This window comes from Esox lucius, chromosome 3 (genome assembly GCF_011004845.1).
Source record: "Esox lucius isolate fEsoLuc1 chromosome 3, fEsoLuc1.pri, whole genome shotgun sequence".
Lineage (NCBI taxonomy): Eukaryota > Metazoa > Chordata > Actinopteri > Esociformes > Esocidae > Esox > Esox lucius.
In genome coordinates, this window is record NC_047571.1 from 16,816,851 (window position 1) to 16,837,206 (window position 20,356).

Sequence of the window (20,356 nt, forward strand, 5' to 3'; positions counted from 1 at the left end):
CATGTTCGTTTTGGTTCCAATTGGGGTTTTCCTGCTTTCAGTACAAATGGGAGTGAGATAAAAAAAAAATACATAAATGCAATCAAGCATATATTGTTCGTAATTACTATTCTCTATAGCCATACATACCACAAATGGGGAAATATAAATGCCTTTACCAGTATAATGTTATTTGAGTTCCTTGTGAAAAGGTTAGCCACTGCCATGGTAGTGCAGTATTTCCATATTGCTGATACTGAACCATTTACACTTGAACCCAACTTTCTAACCCAGCAACTATAGTAATGGCACAGCTCCAAGTTATAGGAAATACCACAGAGTATAATAGTAATAATCATTGACCTTGAGTCATTGAAATGTCCTCTTGTTTCCACGTTATCCTGCACTTGGGATCCTTCCACATAATTGACATAGACACTATATTGTGATAAAGTAAAACTAAGTCAATGGTGGAACTAAATTTAAAATTCAATAGAAAGTTACGGTTGGTCAAATAAGTTTTTTTAAGGCCATAAACATGAATTACATTGTTTACATTTCCTTTAGATTGGTGGCAGAGGCAAGATGAAAGCTAGGCAAATGAGATTACACCAAATACGATTTTAAAATGTCAGCCCCTGCACACTCACCCAACCAACTGTTATGATTAGATTTCATTTTTAACATAATTACAGTTCAAAGCTGTGTGTGGAAACAATGCATAAATAAAGAAAGGGAGCTCTATCTGAACATATACCCATCCTTTTTCCCTCCCTGAGCCTTTGTCTTAACCTTTCTTCAGCAGTATCATTTTGAATTATGGGGATGGGTAGATGCTCTGTGCAAGGTCAATGTCTGTTCAGAATCACCCCCACCCCCCACCCCCTTGTTTTTGTTTCCTCTTCCAGAGGCAGACTATACGAACGAAGGGTTAAAACTGGAATGGATTTAATTATGGAATGAATGGAATTATAATGCGCCTGCAGCAAGTTTTCCTCCTTATTTATTAAAGCAGCTGATGGGCCAGGTTTGATGAGCCACTTCTGGCATAATTGAGTCATCACACAAAGAGGGTTCCTCGCATTCAGAGTGGTTTTATCAGCAGCAAACAGACCTGATTACTGGCAATTACACTCTGATCTAGGGGAAGAAGAAAAAAGGGTAAATGTGCAGGGTAACTTCTGTGTTTCTAGTTTACCCCGGGAATCATTTCCACATTCATTTTACATGCTAAGTGTTTTTCTGTTTCTGCATAATAAAGAGCAAACTGCAAGAGATAGCACAATTTACTTTCATATTTCCTTGTAATGAATGTCTAAGTGTATATGGCAAACTGTTCATAATTGTACATACAACATGGTAGCGTCTTCTTGTTATCCTCCACCTTGCCTAGAATCAGCAACATGTAAAGTGTTTTAAACCAAAAAGGTGTGCTTCACAATTATGGTAGTGGCTTGTGTGCAGACAGTGATATAAACCTTGACAGTGAAGAGCCAAAGTGCAATTGTAGCTTATGTGATGCTAAGGAACACAGAACTGCTTTCGCCACCTTTCATTGACATGCAAATGGTTTCATGGTGAGTTAATCAAGCCCTACTAAGAGACTATTTTGATAAACAAGTTTTTGAAAAAAGGATTTTCTATTTGCAGTGCTGCGACCAGGCAGCCATCAGATGCCCTCTGCCTAAAAAGCTAGCAGCTGGACATTAGAATAATAGCTAAGAGACGTTTTAGGAGGGGGAGGGTGAAAGAGAGGAGAGGGGGTTCTCTGATTTTCCTATTCATATCAAAGCCGGCCTTTAAAATGGAGACATTCTCTTTGAGATTTCATACAGTTCCCTTTTAATTTCATTCAGGCAATTTATAAATTCTTGAGGAAAAAAAGGGTTATTTAAAATATATATAATATCCCTTCATATCCTCCAATAATAACTAATTTGTCCCAAGATTTGAAGTCATTGGTGACTTTCTTATGATGCAGACTCAATAATGATTGGTTAAACTAAAACAAGGTTTGACCTTACAAGCAACACCAACATGAGCTCAAACTGTGCTGACCAAACTTGTCAAACAGAATAGTAGCCCCAACCAGTGAAGGACTGGATACTTAACACCATGACAGAAGAAAGCAGAAACTCTCAAAACAACTGTGGGCACTGACAGCTTTTTGGATAAAGAAGATAAGTCAGCTAAGTTCCGGAGGAAGCCATGCCTCACTTTTTAAATATTGCTCAGGTAAGATCCATATGAAGATACACAGAGAGGTAGAGAAAAAGGGGACAGGAGTCATATGAACATATGAAGTGTGTCCAATCCATTCACAAAAAAAGTGTAGACTTTCACACCACTTTTCTGTATAGAGAGGCACTTCCACAAAGTGACATTGAAACTTAAACTGCAAATTTTAGACAAATCGGCCATCCTTATTGTCAGGATCAGTGTTTGTGTCTCATGCCAAATTAACAGTTTTAGAATTGTGTCGACAAACTGGCTTCTTTCTTATCACTTCCCCAAGATTGAGAAGCTTCTACAAAGAGGGCAAAGCCCCACTGAATTAATTCCCAACTGAAGATTTGGAGCCTGGCCGGCCAGCCGCTATCGCTTCAGTGATTCGTTATGATGGCACAACTACAGGGGAAACTTGTTATTGGAGCCAGTTAGCAAGGCACTCTACAAAAGAGTCAGACGGTGACACCTGCATCAAGATCATTTATATATCTTGCAAGCATTTTATAAAGTCATCCCAAAACCGTCCCTTGTAAACAGACTCAACCTAGACCCGGACCACACCGTACCACAGTACCCAGATTCCTGCTTCTTCTTTCACCAGCAGTTATGGGCACTTTGGTAGTTATGTTATTGTATGCTTTTTAAATTATTTACAATTAATTATCAATAATCTATCAATCAATATTGCCATTTTCAATATAAAAAGAATTCATTTTTCTTTGTTTTGTGGAATGGCTAGCTATAACTACCAAGATTACAGATAACAGTCTAAATTATATCCAGCCTACATTGAAAAATGTCACATTATGTGAGTTTGCATCTCTTTAAAATCATCATTAAAACCATACTCTAGGCTTTTCAAAGCATTGACACAGACTAATTTATGGACAGGTGTTTGGGGGGGAAAGAAGTTCCAGCCCGGGTGTCTGCCATCACTACAGAGTAATCCTGGCCATTGTTCCTGCCCAAGGAGACCCTTTTCATGCAGGAGGGTTGCCTGAATGCTACCAGGTGGTCTACAATTTGGAGAAACGTAGTAACCGTTTCGAGCTAATCCCTGCGCTACAAAATAAAAAAACAGGTCTCCCATGCCCAGAGGCCTCTGGGAGTCAAGGAAAAGTTTACCTTGTACACATGCATGCAATACACACACACACCATACACAAACACAGACACACCATACACAAAAACACACACACACACCATACATGAAAGGAGCCAGGCAGGGCTGTGGCACTGATTCCTAATCAGATTGCGCTGAAGTGAACAGCTCGCATGGCAGCTGTAGTTTTCCCAGGGTTAATTACCTTTCACTGCTCTCTCTAAATGAGTCAGCTGTTCCTGTCATTAAACAACTCCACTCTATCTCCGCTCCCCTGTCCTGTCCTGTCCTCCACAGACACACATAAGCACACACGCATTTTAGGAATCTCTATCCTTGCGGGGACACAAAAATACTTTTTTCACAAACTCCTAACCCTAAACCCAACCCTAACCCCTATTCACTACACTTTGGCCTGAACTTAAACCCTAAGAAGAACATGGACTTGGTGGGGCCCAGGCGCAATGTGTCCACAAGTTCCTAGTTTTACTATCCTAGTCAGGATTGTTGGTCCCCACCTGGATAATAAAACGTGAACACACACAAATACACGATCATACACACACACACACACACACACAACCACACAAACCAAAGCACATATACCTCCCCCAACACACACACACACACACACACAAACAACCACACACACATTCCCTGTGTTCTCCTGATACACAGCCCCACATATCCAAACAGTTTGTGTATATGAAGCCCAAAAAGAGCACAGTGAGGGAAAGGAATATAAGTCCAATAACCTTTCATTCACTTTGCTAATGAAGAAGTGGAGTCAACACCTGGATTTTAACTACAAACATTTATTTATGTTTATGCAGATGGGAAAGTGAATTCCCAGTACTACCCTCTGCTCTGTCAAAGGGCCATAACAGCGATCTGTCAAGGTCTCATGTTATCAGGATGCCTTTCTTACTAATGGACTACAAAAAGAAAGTCAATGATAAACATCAATGCAGGACTCACATACATGCATGACACACACACACAGACACACATGCAGCCACGCAGACACACGCACACAAACTCACCCAAAAACTCACACGCGAACTCACTCACAGACTCACACACACACACACAGAGACACAGACACAGACAGACAGTTCATCTCTCTGATATAGCTGTGCTGTCATCAATTCGGAAAAATCTCCCAGCTCACTGGGCTCTATGGCTCAGGATGTTGGGGGAGTTATAAGTGATTTTTGCCACTGTGTGGTAAAATCCCCTGGCCACCTGGATTACAAACTCTAGTCCTTTAACTCATGCCAGTATAAATCCGTGTTAACTGGGATTTACCTCTGGCATATGAATTCTCAGTCTGTGTAAGCTTTGTCTGGAATGAGTTGGACATTAAAAGTGTCTGACGCCTTATACAGATGCCAGATTGAGAATTTCTTATTTTGATGAAAAAGGCAAGAATATGTATAAAAAGATCGGTAGTTATTCTAACGGCAAAAATGTGAAACAATAGTTTTCCGTCGAGATTATCGTAAATAACTAGAATGCATTTAAATCTGGGTAAATGTAGCAATGCATACATTCAGTGTTACACAGTACAATGAAAGTATTTAAGTTGGCAATGCCAGATTGTTGCAAAAGTTGATCATGCTTAATATCATGGTTATCAAAGTAATCATGATATCAAAATATGTCAGGAGCAGACTTAAAGGATCTGAATTAAGTATTATCTATACAATCTCCTCAAACACACATGCACATACACACACAAGCACATACACACACACACTTCAGTAAACCCCGACTACAGTATTTTCTACTTAAAAGGTTAGCAGGGCTGTGAGTTTGAACTGAGCTTGCCAGATCAGCAGATGGTCCATGATTATGATTATATGCATCAATAAAATGAATCATCTTTAACAAAATGTAAATTTGACTTAACTCCAGGGTTTAATGAAAAAGATGGACTTCAACCCACTTTGCAGTCTGTTGGTTGTGCATGATATTTTGATAGACTTAAATAATGTAGGCTATATACTTTACTGACATAACTAGAAACCAACCAGCTTAAAACAGTTTAGAGTCCTTCTGTTCATAGCCAAAAAGAAAATGTTGAAATCCACATAAATATGCTGTAATACATACAAATCCTTTCAAAAGAACCTTGAAAAACTTTACGTTTCAGCACTTGGAAAGCGCTCTAAGAGAGCCAAAGCACACCAGAGTTTGAAAATGGGAAACCCAATCATGTAATCTAAAGCTATACGGCAGAAAGTACATAAGCTAAGAATCAATTTATGAAAGAACTTCTTAAAAAACAACCTTGAGAAAATGTTTAGAATCAAAAAAGGCAGAGCGGGTAAAAGATCAAAACGCTACAGGAGACTTCGCCATAATAATAAGATCCAGCAGACTAAAGAACGGGCTGCTCGCAGGTAAAGTTACAGTTAGGAAGCAGGCAAGGAGAAGAAACAGGGTCACCTTAAAGTGTTAGCTGTGGCTCATCCTCTGTCAAATTAGACAACATGTTTGGAAGTGACAGTCTCTTTAGGTCTGTGCTAACCCTTCATGCACCTACTCTATTGAGAGGCTATATACCCTGAGACTGAAAGCTCCACATTCACTACACAGTCACAGATAAACTCAAGCAGTCACCAACACTGTCACACGGAAACACACAGAGAAACGTAGACAGCAACATTTCCGACAGGGCAGAATTGTTAGCCTGACTTACCATGCCCCTTTTAGCCTTTGTTTTCCCTTTCATAATAACATCAAGGAGGTGATGGTGTAGAAGGAAATGGAGGTGGGATGGTTTGGGAGCCAGGCTGGTCCAGTGTGTCGCTGTCGCATGGTGTGTGTGTGTGTGTGCGTGTGTGTACAGGGACACTGTGATATTCAACGGAGTCGCTAAGCTTTTTTTGTAGCCTTTGTGTCATTCACTTAACGACCAATCTCATTAGCTGGCGGGCTACAATGGGCTGAATTATTTTCTGTGTAAATACACCACATGGTGACCCTCAAGGTAAGACCTCTGAAGGTCTTTTTAATCACATAAAAGATGGAATCCCCGAAAAAAAAATCTATGACCAAAAGAATTGACAATGAACAGATTGCCCCTAAAAAATGTTTGAATAAAAGCTAGTGTGGTGGATATTTACTATTAGTGTGAGGTTGACATATTCTAAATAATATTGTTACTTGGATTTATATACACCACATATCATTATATTTTTATGTTTTTATGATCAGCGAATGTATGTATTTATAGAAGAGCATACAGTATGCGTCTATAGATATATATAGCTGTATATATATATATATATATATATATATATATATATATATGCATTATGTTTTTTGTAGGGCCAAACAAAATTGATTAACTTTTTAAAGGATTTCATCTTTTGAAAATTAAGGTGATTATAACAAAATGTCCAAAAACATACTGGGAGGCTTCTAAAGCATTACATCAAACATTACTTCAGCAACTAGTAACCATGTCAAGACCAGACTGCTGTAAAAAGTGAAGGAGCAGCTTTGAAAGCATTACCTGGCCACGACTGAGGCACAGTTTGATTTACATAATCCATGAGGAGGTTGTGTACATATTTACTTAATGTCAAAAGATGTAATTGTTACAACTTTTCCTAACATTATTTTTGTTCTGAGCCTTTGACGAATTGAGAAAGAGGATCAGCCGTTTAAACGTAAAACAACGTTGTTGGATCTATATGTATCCACTACATACATGATCTATGCATGCATGTGCTTTAGTGGGTTCACGTATTGTACTTCATATAATGACTGTATAAACAGTTACCACATTACATTTTGACTCACACGTCTATTCAGCCCGACACTTTGCACACTGAAGTAGCTTGCAAATCCTGGAAAGAAATTGTAAAGGAACATGACGCGAAACCAAGAGACAATAATACGCCAGACAGACATCAAGCCCAGACACTGTCGGATAGTGTTCGACACATTTGACTTTTGGTTTTGCCATTTCCCTGATGCGGTGTTTTCTGGTGCAGCACAACCATAATTCCTTGCAAAATGAATTATTGTAAGTACTTGCAGTCATGACAGCTGTCTATAAGCATCAGGGACATGTCTATCGGCCAACTTGACCCTTGTTAGAAAACAAAACACAGAAAGAGAATAGTGTAGCCTGGGACTACCGTGCAGGGTCACTGGAGATTTTCCAGACAAATGCAGCACAGGGGAGGGGAGGGGGAAAGAATAAAAAGGACAGGCTCAGAATCTCATTTTAACAGACCGCACACAATCTGGGCTCCCACAGAACTATCTCTGCCTGACCGCTTTCTATTTATCCCTTATCAGTGTTTACCAACCGCTAGTTTTCTTTCATTCACACTGTGAGGCAGTTCTCTTACTATCAGTCAACAGCTGACACCGTGGAACAGCCTCAAAGGCAAGAGGAAGGGATCAAAACTAAACCAAAGCTGTTTAAACAATACAACAGAGGAAATAAATTCATAAATCCTAATTCTTCCCAACCCACAAGGGTACAAGCAGATCCTTTATAGTTAGGCCAACAAACAAAACCACAGCCAATGAGGTAACATTACAATCAAGGTAAATGCTAAAATATATTTTGAATAAAAAAAGAGCGGAAAAAAAAATCCCATGTAATTTTAATTAGGGACATTGCTTATAGCTCCACCATGTCAGGCATATAAAACCACTGAGTAAAAAGGATTCATTTTATATGTATTCTCTTTCAAAAGAACAATGCTACCTGTTTACTTCTCAGTTCATTTATTTCTAGGTAGATCGTATTGAAATGATGTGGGTTAGGTTATAAGACATTTATAACAGTCACCTTTTGTAGTCATACAGCATTTCCTATTTATCATTGAATACTTCTCACGGTCTGCATCAGGAAATCTCTAACAAATTATCCATGTCAACCAGGAATATATACTCTATCCCATACAGACTCAGGACAAAATGTTAAACATAGAGCCCCGAGTACATTGATCTGGTTTGGATACTACTTTGTCACTGTGCAGTATTCATTACATATACTTAAACTAGTTGCAGATTACAAATTAATTTGATATAAGGCAAAGGACAAACATGGGTCATTAAACAGACATCTGTCTTGCCTAATTTCTCAGATCCCAGACATATGAATCTATATGAGGTCCTGTATGGGATATTTTGTTATTTTGGTTGTTTTTCTGAAGTTATATGAGTATGTACCAAAACCAAATACATGCAGAACAAAAGTTAATTTAGGATTGTTTAAACTAATAAATACTGCTGTTGTACATTTAGGATTTCGAATTCCTTCCCAATCATACACAAACAGCACTGTTTTTCTGGAATACTGTTCAAAAGTTAAGTAATTAATTACATTTATCCTTTCACCAGCTGCTCTACAGCAGATGGAACATTTCTGAAACCTTGCTGAATTAAATCCACATAATTCATTTTCCTGGATTAACCAAGTGAAGTTTGAGGGGGAGAAAACAGGTAACACAATACATGTTGGGTGGACTCTGAACACTGAACATTTCAGCATGTTGGGTGGACTATGAACGCTGAACATGTCTGCATGTTGGGTGGATTCTGAACGCTGAAAATGTTCTGCACCTACTTGCTTTTAAAACTCCTTACTACTTTTCCGGTATGACAGTTCTCTACCACTGCACAGCACTTTTCCCTATGTGTGACTTGCTCTTCAATCTAAATATTGAAAGGTAAAGTACGCACTTGTCTTAAATAACTGTTTGAATCTGTTTGTTGCGTTATAGAGAGATTGTTTCAAGAACTAAGCGACGAAGCTAACAAGTCACAGGAGGGCACTTGATATAGCATAGAACAATCAATGTATCATCATAGAACTGAACTAAGCAAGGTTTCCACAAAGAAAAATGCTGTGTGCAGCAATGGGGTTGTTTCAATCTCCCCCCATGGATGGCAGTCTTTATGTCTAAGTACCATGGACAGCTCCTGTTGTTGTCCTGGAGGACAGGCAAAGGTAATATTACGCTGTTGTGTAGCAACTGAATTTAGGATCCGTTTGCTTGGCACATCCATGGGGGCTGGGTAAAGTGCAGCAAGTGGGTAGAGGGGAGATTACAGTTTGCTTATCACTACAATGCCATATCATCTGTCATCTTTGTTTTGTTGTAACTGTGCTAACACAAGAACCTCCAAACAGGGACTGTATGTTTATGGCTTCAGTGGTTTGTCTCGGACATGTTTCTGACTTTGTATTGGACATACCGATTAATAATTCACTTCAAACTGATCATTACTATTTGATATGACGTGTTGCTCTGCAGATCTAATTGTTTTTGGAAAATATCACAGCTCTAAATAGAATCAGCCATTTAGGAGTAGGAAAACAACTCATACTTTATTTTTTATTTTTTTTTACAAGATGAAAAATTATAATGAGATCTATTCAAATGTATGTTCCAAACAGTTTTACAAGGGACATAGTGTTTAAATGAAAAGCTGTGATGTTAATTTTACCCGGCACGCTTCCTTAAGCTTAAAAGACCAACGTAGGAAGCAAAGCGAGAACTACACAAACAAATATACCATTTTTTACATATTGAAAAGAAGCAGCCACTGATGGGAATTTAGTGACTTTAAGGATTTTTTAATCCAATTAAAGTCTTCTTACCCACACAACACATCCCAGCCTGAAAAAAAATCTATTAATTTATTCATATGGCCCATGCAAAGGCCTAGAAAATCCTAGGCACTAGCTGGGTTTTTTCTTAATACACAACACGCTCAACAACCCACCGAATTTCTTGACAAAATCTCTACTTACAGTATGTTATGAAAAACGGATGAATGTCCTTCCAAACTAGCCTTTAACATATTCTTCTAACAGTCTTTGACCTTTCCGAATCATAGGCCCAAGTCTATTGACGGTAACCGGTAAATGATAAACTTTTGCAACGTCCATCCTTCTCACTAAATCAACAGTTGCCCTGGAGACCTGCTGTTTCCCCGGGGTTTGTTCAAATCTTAACCAAGTATGTTTTAACCAAGTATGCCACAGCAAAAGTCTCAGTCATCACTAAATACCAACCATGACACGACATTTACATTGAAACAGATTTCAAACCTTCACCTAACTTTTGTCTACGGTTACAATAGTTCAGCAGTACGTATGCCGGCAATCTAAAGGAAAATGTAATAAACGGTTTCAGTGACAGACTCTTATGATATTGGAAGACTAAGTCAAAGTTTAAGTGCATTATAGCTTGATTGTCCTTTCTGTACAGCTGGCACTGCAAAAGCCGCCCAGTACAATGTGACAATGCTTTGTCTCCACACACAATACTGACATGTGTTCCTCTAAGACCTTAGCTTATACTCCACCTAAATTAAACACAACATTTATGTAGGCAGCATCTAATGTTATCTGGATGGTCAAAAATAGGTCATGCTTCTTAAAAACAGTTTGAGCCATATAATCTCTAACTGTCTGAAACCTGAACAGAAGCTGCACTGTTTTTCAAAAAACAACAATCCTGAAGGTATAAGAAAACTAAGTGCGCACAAAAATGTTTAAATATAACACAGTCAATTATTTTTCTGTTCATATCACATGTCTAGCCACAGTCCAAGCTAATTTTTACCACTTGGATAATTTGTGCATTAACTTTGAAACAATCATACACCCAGCACCTTTTTCTGAAGTCATATGACAGCATCAAACATCAACAGCTAAAACACTTGTCTTTCGCACGCGCCCACTGTCTGCGCTTGATGTCAGTGACAAAAATAAACTGACCACCGACACCAGCGCGAATGCTACATTATTATAATGTAAAAATCATTTGACACAAACCTACTTCTATGATCCAGAAAGTTTGATTTCTCCCAGTCACTTGATGGCCAAGCTGGTGCTGTGTCTTTGAAAGGTAGTCCCCAGGAATATGACATACTGTGCCTTTGACAGCCTGGAGATAAGCACCTGCGTTCGGGTCCCTTTTTACGTCACACCTCCCCATTCACAGCCCTTCAATATGATGCACATTTGCACATCAACAGCAACCAACCCCCTCCTCATTCTACTCCCACATCCGCAAAAAACACACAAACAGGCGCACAAGGAGGCAGATGCGTGCGTTAACCCTCCAAACACACACAAGCGCGCGCACGTGCACACATACACACTGATTTATGTTGATAATGTCTTTGCCCTCTTTCATTTTCAGCCTTCATATTACGTTTAAAATAAAACTTTCACATGCTTTGTCATGGGAGGATATGCCCTCTCAAGCTTCCCAGATATCACTCATCATGCAAATGAGCGGGAATGTCACTCCTCAGCAGCAGATGGCCAGGGATGATAACAATGGCTCAACAGACGAGTTTCAATGTCTGCGACTTTATCACTACGGCAACAACAACCAAAGTATATGTCATGAAAGCCTTGTCTGTTAATTTGATTTTTTTCTGTATCATAGTACCTGCCTTTCATTTTATTTTATTTCCCTCACTTCTATTTGAATGAATGAAAAGCCCTTTTGTCCTAGACCTTTTTCTGTTAACGGAGATGACTAGTTATCAGTAAAAGGCAGGGACCTGGAAGTGATGTTTGGTGACTAAGAAAGGAAGGGTAGCTGCTGTCTAGCAGTTATTTAAGTAATTAGGTGTAATTCTTCCCTGTAGGCCATGTTAGCCTCCCGAGTTAGCTCATGCATTAGACAGGCCTGGATAGAGAGAGAAGGGGGGAATGGAGAGAGACAAGAAAGAGGCCCTGAGACTTCACCAACGCAGCTCTTCCAAAAGCCCCCCAGCTCCAACCGCGGTGATGTCACGCGCCTCCTGCTGACTCCTGTTAATACAAGCCCCCGTAGCAGAGAGTAAACAGTGGAAGCGTTTAGCAAACAGGGCCAGATTAAAATGACAAAGGCAAGCCACACTTCTGGGTGGAGCCTGGGGTGGGCGGGGAGGGACTGGAGGAGAGGGGGATGGGGTATGGGGGTACTGCCGTGGCTTACTTAGCCTTTCAAATAAGTGATACCCATAAGGGGCCTCTTAGAGATGCAAGCAGCCCCTTCCCAGCTGATGACAAGGGCCACCCAAACATGCTTATCTCCTGGGTGTGTCGTCCCAGTCTCCGGGGGGTGATGTGAGAACACAGTGTCTAATAAGAATGGATTTTCAGTGCATTTTTTGTCATCTGTGCATTTTGGTTATGCAAGGCTGGGGACTTGAGGACGGCCGGGGCATTTCATTACTTAAGGTTTGGCAGTTGATCATCACCTTGTTTAATATCTCATTTGAAAGTCTAATTTTGTAACTGTCTTTCAAGAGCAATTGGTACATACTGAAAAGAGGCACTGTGAGAGTAAGATCTTGTTCAGTTTGGTCTTCACTAAGCACAAATCATGTTTATAAAATATAAAACACAGAACCATCACTTCAAAAATATAATCAAATAATGAAAGCATGTTTTTTTTCTCTTTAGCTGATGCACACAATCATAGTGAAAGAACATCGGAAGCATTTGTCCAAGAAAGTACTGATTACTTCATGTCCTGAACAATTGTAAGACAGCTGTAGTGTGAGAAGAACACAGTGATAATATAAAACCCTTAAAAGGATCAACTTGTCGACAGCAATCTGGATCAAATTATTATTTTATTTTTTACAGAGGACAGCCCAGTAAGAGCAGGTTGGTTGACCACATATTGTGTGAAAGTGTAATGCAAAGAAGCAAAAAAAGATTCTTAGCGCTTGATTAATCTGCAAAAAGGTTTATTCCAAAGCCTACAACGTGATCCATGAACCAGCCTTTACTGTTTTTCAGAACTATTTCATCAACAGGAAATATGGGGTGAGTTTTAGTGGAGAAATGAAAAGAGGAGTGGGTTGGATGAAATTACATGTCAGACAAGGGTTCACATTTAAAAAGTCCTGTTCGTGTTTGTAGAAAGTGTTTGATTGCATTTAGAAAAGTATTACAATGGGTCACATCTGTGTCTAAAAGCTTTTTGCATTCTGCTGTAAATTATGTAAGCAAAGAAGTGAAATGTCAAAGCAACCCATTGTTTTTGAGCACCATACAGGCTTTGTGTAAAACCTACACAAATATGTTTTCCAGAATTCTTCTAATGGACTGCAAGAACAATAAATTACCTTTATGAGGTCAGCCAACCATGTTTAAAAAAAAAATCTAAATTCAACCTAGGCAAGTGGCATCAGAAAGCAGGTTCTAGTTCTTGGTTTCACTAAACACAACAGAGTAGGTATGAATATACATACAGTCATTAATGAATTATGTTAAAATCATTATATATTCTAAAATAAAGTGAGGTTAATTTAAGATAAAATGCTTCAAAATTGTCCTCAAATAAGATGAATTGCTAATCACCACCTTCTGGTTTATAGTGCGAAACCTCATTCACTCATCCCTCTGCCAATGTGAAACCACTTGATGGCTTGTTCATCACAAAAAGAGTCACATAAAAGGACTGGAATAAAAATATATATATATATTTATATTTGCATATGCAAATATGAGGCAACAAAGCATAAGTGCATGTTGTTGATATAGCTCCAGGATGTGTAACTATCTTTATGTTCATGTCAACAGGCAGGGAACATTTCTTTGAAAACACAGTACATTTTCCATGGGGATCATTATCTTCACTGCATGTCACTAGATCACAGTTAAAGAAACGATTAGTACTGCCCGACAGTACCCTTGGGGATAACTAGTGTAGAACTGTGGGCGACCTTCCACTGTATTTTAGAGACACACTCCCAATGCTTAATCAAAGCCTCTTTATACTATATTTAAAGGTACTACAGCACTTCAAAAGCTAGATAGGAGCAATTCCACGGTAACAGAGTGATGCTGAGACTCAGAATATATATATATATATATATATATATAATATATATATATATATATATATATATATATATATATTCATGCTTTATTGACAGAAGAGAGAAGTGGAAAAGATAGAGTGTTCTGAAATGTAACCCCTGCAGCGGTATATGTGATGGTGGCCTCGTCTTGGACGGCTCGAACACCCTTTGACACAAGACTAAACTTAGGTCAAATAAAAACCAATGATTGCAAATTTAAACAAACTGTATCAGATTCATCTTTATAATTTCAGTTAATAAATAAATGCATCCATTAACATTGACCTGGGTGTCAGTGCCCAAAATGTCTGGCTCTGTGACTGTGCAACCATTGTTTTGGGTCTGGGTCTGAGCTAATGAATTTGGACAAGATGGTCCTAGTAGTCTCTTAAATCATGGTCATGATATATCGCCCAATATCTTGCCTTGCCAGACTTATATGGCCAAGAAGGAATGACTAAACACACTACTGCCAGGGTACCCTGCTGCCCTAATGTGTCAGCTTACTGGGCATGAATGGCTACTGTAATGTTTAGGAATAATAAAATATCTTCTTACAATGGTCTTAGGCTTGCTCTCTGTTCAACATTTAAAACGGTTTTGATCTAGCCATAGTATTTGTCCCTGAGTCTGAGCCTCAATCTGTTATTAACCCCATCTTGCATAAGCCAACAGACAGCCCCACCCACAAAGGCCAGCAGAGCTGTGGTTCTCCTGGAATTGCCAGGCAAAAGGATGACCAAAGAAAGCGGCAACATATCTCCAATGGGCACCTGTGATGATGGTGAGGAAGAGTGGTAGATATTGACTTTTAGAGTCTCGACTTTAAGAGTATGTAGAAAGAAGAATTCATCAACACATCATGCTCACAAATGTATCTCCACGTTATAACCTAAGATCTTTAGCAGAATCTTTGCAGACAGAGACAGAGCTTTAATTTGATGGAGCTTGATGGCCAGTACTATCAATGCAAAAATCCCAAAATAAATCAAGTCTTAAATTATTAAACACAACAGTCTGACACCTTGATACTTGTGGCTAGTAAATCAACGCAGAACCTCATTAGTTAGTGGTGTGCAGTGGTCCATGTTAAAAACAGCATTTACACTAGTTTGTAAGACAACCACAGTATTTCATGGCTGTCCAGAGAGAGAATACACTTGAAAATACAAAAATACACCCATTAATGTGGTTTACAATGTTTTGATTGCACCCAATACAGGAAGCTTTCTGACGTGAATCAGAATGCAAATGCCCTTTTGAGCAAAACAAAGAAATTGATTATGAAGTAAGTTTCTTCAGCACAAGTAGCTTGTTTGAGTGATTAATGGGCTCGGCCATTGATTTCCTTTTGTTTAGATCTTTGTTAACTTTCTGCAGACACAATTATAATTTGTTTCCAACAATAAACCCAATCTAGCTGAAGCAAATTAAATCTTCCAACATGCTCTTCCTAGTTATTTTACATATTTTAAACTGGATAGTTATTGTTATGGTAAAACGCTTGCATGTAAATGTGTTTCGGTTTTCTGTTTGTATTAATTTCATTCTTGATTAAATCTTGTTTTCTACAACAATTAGGTGTGAGTCTTATGAGACTGGTACAAGTTTTTGTTCATAGAGGTATTGTCAATGACATGTAAGGTTCACATATTAAACCAATGGTTAAATAATTATACTGTACAAAAGCTGTAAATATAAAATAGTAAAACATTTGAGATGAGTTATCTACCAAACTGACATCTCAGATTGCTGAGAATGAGAGATTTCTGTGTGTGTTCAAGGAACACCCATTGTCTTGTTTTTTCAGTAACATTACAAAAGGTATTTGATACATTCTGAGTTCTCTCAATACAATGTACTATCGATATTTGCAAGTGGAATGCTACTGTTCCGAGTACTTCATCAAAGGGCTTTAGCCTTATTCTTTCAGATTTAGCAGTTTGAAAACTTCCACAGATCCAGACATTTATACTTCCTGATTTCTCGCATCATCTCTCCAAGATAGTGATAATACGATTTCTGTGTTTTTTGCTGTTGAGAAACAAACTGGATTATGAACAGATCACTACATAAACAGCTTTCTAAAAGGAGGCAGCTATTTTAAAAGAGGCTGAAGAAATGCAAAGAGGGATTTAAATTTTAATTTGAATTTATTCCAGCAAGTGAAAGGTTCTTTTGAGAGGGGATTTCAGCAAAGATGATGGTATTTAAAAGTGATAAACAAGCATCTAAACCTCCAGTGAAAAACAGTCATTTTGCTTCTTTCTAGTGTATAGGGAGGAATTGAGCTTGCTATGGTCACATCAAAAAATTAGAAATAAGTAATAGTAGTAATTAAAATGTAAATAAGTGAGATGCGTGGAGATATTTCTACTGATTTGTATGGCAAATTGAGTGATTAAAGACAGGTCTTGACACACCCTGGTGTTCTAGTCTGTTGGTGTACAGTTCATGATACTGCATTATTCATGCACTTACATTACCTAGCTAGCCAAACCCATTGCTCCAGCTTAACCACAAATGTTGGTTCTCCACAATGAGTCTGTTGGAACTGACTCCCTCGACAATGACTTCTAGAATGGAAACACATTCTAATTGATTTGATTGGTCTCAAATCGATGGGTCGGGCCAGAGCCAGAACATGTGAATAAAGCAGCTTTTGCCAAATGTATCATTGGCTTTGATACTCTGGTCCCTGCTGACTTTGTTTAGTTCAACTCTCCATATTTTGATGTCACCACAAACCACTTCACATCTCGTACTGAAATGTATAGTTGACAATCGAGCTGTCAGGCAAGTATTTCAATGTCATAGAGTAGATTATGTCTAAGCATGGTTAAAAATGACCATGTGTCCATAGAAAGGCCTTGAGGGAGAACACCTTACCAACCAGGAGGCATACTGCATATGGTTGCAGAAGAGGGCAACACAGTTAATAGCTAATCTCATTGAAGTTCCTCTAATGTGAGTAGTGTCATTCAGTAGATGTGCTTAAATAGAGATGAATAGAGTATGTGTTAGTGTTGGAGAGGGCATCCATGCAGGGTTTCACAGGGGCAAGGGTATCTCACTCTCAGCAGGTCTCTATGAAACAGGGGTTTAACATAGTAGATTTCTTTGAAACAGTAGTCAAACACGGCAAGTCTCTGTAAAACAGTTGTTTATCATGCCACACGAGAGATGGATACTTTAAAATCAATAAATGTCTGATGATAAACCACAGAAGATACATATAACCAGTCATGTATATTACATAGTGATACTTGTCTTATGGCTGAAATGCATGTTGGCTCTGCAACATCTCTGGCTACAGTTTGAGCTGACCACTAAAGTCATGAAGAGGAAAACCTATGCCACACAAGCAAGACAAAGAGTAACATCATTTTGTTGTACAGCTAATCCGATCATGGGCAGTGTTTGTGCATTTACTATCTTCGGAAAATGCCAGCAAAGGCGCTAAGTAAAGCCATTTTACAAGACTCCCTCAGAAGGATGCAGTGCCAGTATCAGAATACAATTTCACACAGCAACCATGGCTCAGTCACATAACCTAAACAGGCTTAGGAAAAATGGAACACTACAAAGTGTTGCACTTCCTCCATTTTCGTCTTCATGTTGTATCTTTATTGGCAGACAAACGGCTGATTTCAGGTTTCAACGAAGAATAGAGAGAGAGAAATTTAAAACGATGCTGTTTGAATGAAGTTGCAACACATGAGGTGGTTAGGGTACATATTGCAGGCTACATAGTTATGGCTCTGTGAGTTAGTGGGAATGGGAGATACTGCGATGTGCACCTGGCATTCTGCATTATAGCCTGGCAACAATCGTCCTTTATAATTACACTGAACACACAGTAATTCAGGGTTGGGGCCGGAATAGGAACACTGTATGTCCTATGAGACAGCCTGTTGTAGTGGTTAGTTATGCAGAAAGGATCCTAGAGGTGCAGATGATAATGTTGCCTTTGATGCTATTCACAGAGTTTACACTAGAAGGTGTGGACATGTTTACAGGAGAGTGGAGCCATATTGCCCTGTTCTGGAACTGAACATAAAAGTGAGAGATATGTATAGATGTGTAAATGATTCAGCTCTAACAAAAGCATATGATATCTTCGAATGGTAGCTATTTTCCCTAAGGATGGTATTATGCGAGAGTAAGGCTTGGAAAGTTATTGCTGTCAATTTTCTGAAAGTATTGAAAAATATATGCGTGTCCATAAGTTGATAATGGATAGGTAGACAATATGGTTCTAGAGAAATAGCCTAATTTAAAAACATTATCATTTTCAATTAACCCTATAACTTATTTCACAACTACAATCAGTTTGACACCAAAACATTGTCAATAAATACACATTGACTTAATAATATACACAAAGGTGTGTTAAATTTTTTTTTTAAAAAACAAAGAAAAAAAAAACATGTGAAGTGGCTGGTTTATAGCTGAACTCTGCTAAACTTTGTTTATTTTTTAATCCTCCAAATTAATCCTTTTCCTATATGTATTTCATGTAAAGGGCCAGAGACCCTGTCATGAGCTAAAAAACCCAAATGGGTCACCAGATGTGTTGTAACAGTAATAGATTACATCAAATCCTTTAAGATGCAGGCTGCAATATTTGGCCACTGGAAGCAAAAGTGGCACTGCTGAGACAAAAAGTGTCCCCAAAAATAATGTACTATGCCATGTATTTGTGCCCCATGTAAACAGAAACACTTGCCTTTAAACTTGGAATTTTATGGCAAGATGAGGTATGACAATGACTGCACTTAAAGAGTAGGCGCATTTGTACAACATATTACACATCTAGCAATAAACTACTTTAAAACAAATACTTTGTTAATTGGAAGCGTCCCAGGTTGCACCTTTAAATATACCAAAAGAGTGGTAGTATGCTGGCAAACTACAGAAATGTCCAGAGACATACCCACCCTTTGACACCCTATACAGTGGTTACAAGATGGAGGAGAATTTGTGAAGTGGACAGAATTCTGGGTCTATTGACCAAGATGGATTGAATGACCTGTTCATATCCAGATAGCCATTTGTTTTAACTCTGTCCATATATTGGGTGTATTTGTGCAGAATGTAATGCCTATCTGCCCTTTCCAGATATTCGATGCCAACTGTTCAGGTCTATGGTGATGCGACAAACACACGCCATTGTCAAATTGGAAAGTCACATGAAATTAGAATGGAAAATCAGACCCTAAAGTGAGTCCCACATAAAGGCCAGTTAATCTCTGTTATTATACCAATGCATATCATAAATTATTACGTTTACCTTAGCGTTATGTTTGCGTGTTTCCGAAATGATTTCTTAGTGTACTGAAGCAACAAAATAGATGGAAACTCAAAGTAAAGTTTTTGCCGCATACTGAAGTCAGATTGGAGGCACATTAGCATGAGAAAAGAATAAACAGGAGCATTCTCAGTTACACACTCCACCTGGCTGCTCACCAATGTCCTTGTCAGAAGTCCACCCACCGCACTGGCTTACACTGAAAGACCTCCTGGGGACCACAGTGACCATTCACTGGGTACTCTCTCAGTCCCATGCACCTGTGACTGTTTTTGTGTTTGCTATTTTTTGCTTTGTCTTTTTCCTGGCAGCATGGTATCATTGGAGACACACTTTCCCTCAAAAGGAATTCTCCTGCCCAACAATGTGGTTTGTTTGTTTGTTCACTGGCTAGATAGAGTAGGCTACCTAGAGTCAAATGGAAAACGTTGCTGGTAATAATTAAAATGGCCAAGAAAAACAAGCAGAGAGAAATAGAGCTATGACTATTTTAAATAAGGAAATAAGGAACTTTTCCTCCATAGGTTGTAGGTTCCTTGCCTTTTCGCATGGACTCACAGGTGCAGCTGGAAAGGCTCTTCTGCTTGCTCTCCTCGGATGGCTCATCCGGCTTCTCCATGGTCCTGGACCTTTGAGAGCTGCTTTTCCATTTTCCAAAGGACTTTGCCACAATCGCTTTGTCCGCTCCTTTCATTGTTTTCTGTAAAACACATTTACAGCATGACTTCCCAGGTTTATCCCTCTTGTCAGCCATCTGCCCCCTTCTCTGGCTCTCAATAAACCAATGCTCATCTTTCCCCGAGCCCAAAGTAACAGAGAATTAGGGCATTGTGTGCATATGCATTCTCTTAAGCTTTCCAGAAAAATGTCCTGATTGC

At 38.8% G+C, this 20,356-nt stretch overlaps 1 protein-coding gene across 8 annotated transcripts in view; it reads right to left on the reverse strand.

Annotated features, from left to right (window-relative positions):
* st18 (ST18 C2H2C-type zinc finger transcription factor) overlaps nt 1-20,356 on the reverse strand; it is a 51,603-nt gene that overhangs the window by 30,280 nt on the left and 967 nt on the right. For 5 of the 8 annotated variants that reach the window (XM_020041810.2, XM_020041814.2, XM_020041809.2 and 2 more), the window contains exon 2: nt 20,019-20,178. In XM_020041810.2, the coding sequence (XP_019897369.1) occupies nt 20,019-20,178 (160 nt within the window). Of the gene's footprint in view, nt 1-6,014; nt 6,154-11,129; nt 11,331-20,018; nt 20,179-20,356 lie in introns of those variants that run through there. The other 3 variants (XM_020041821.2, XM_010885854.3, XM_020041823.2) reach the window with 3 other exon arrangements.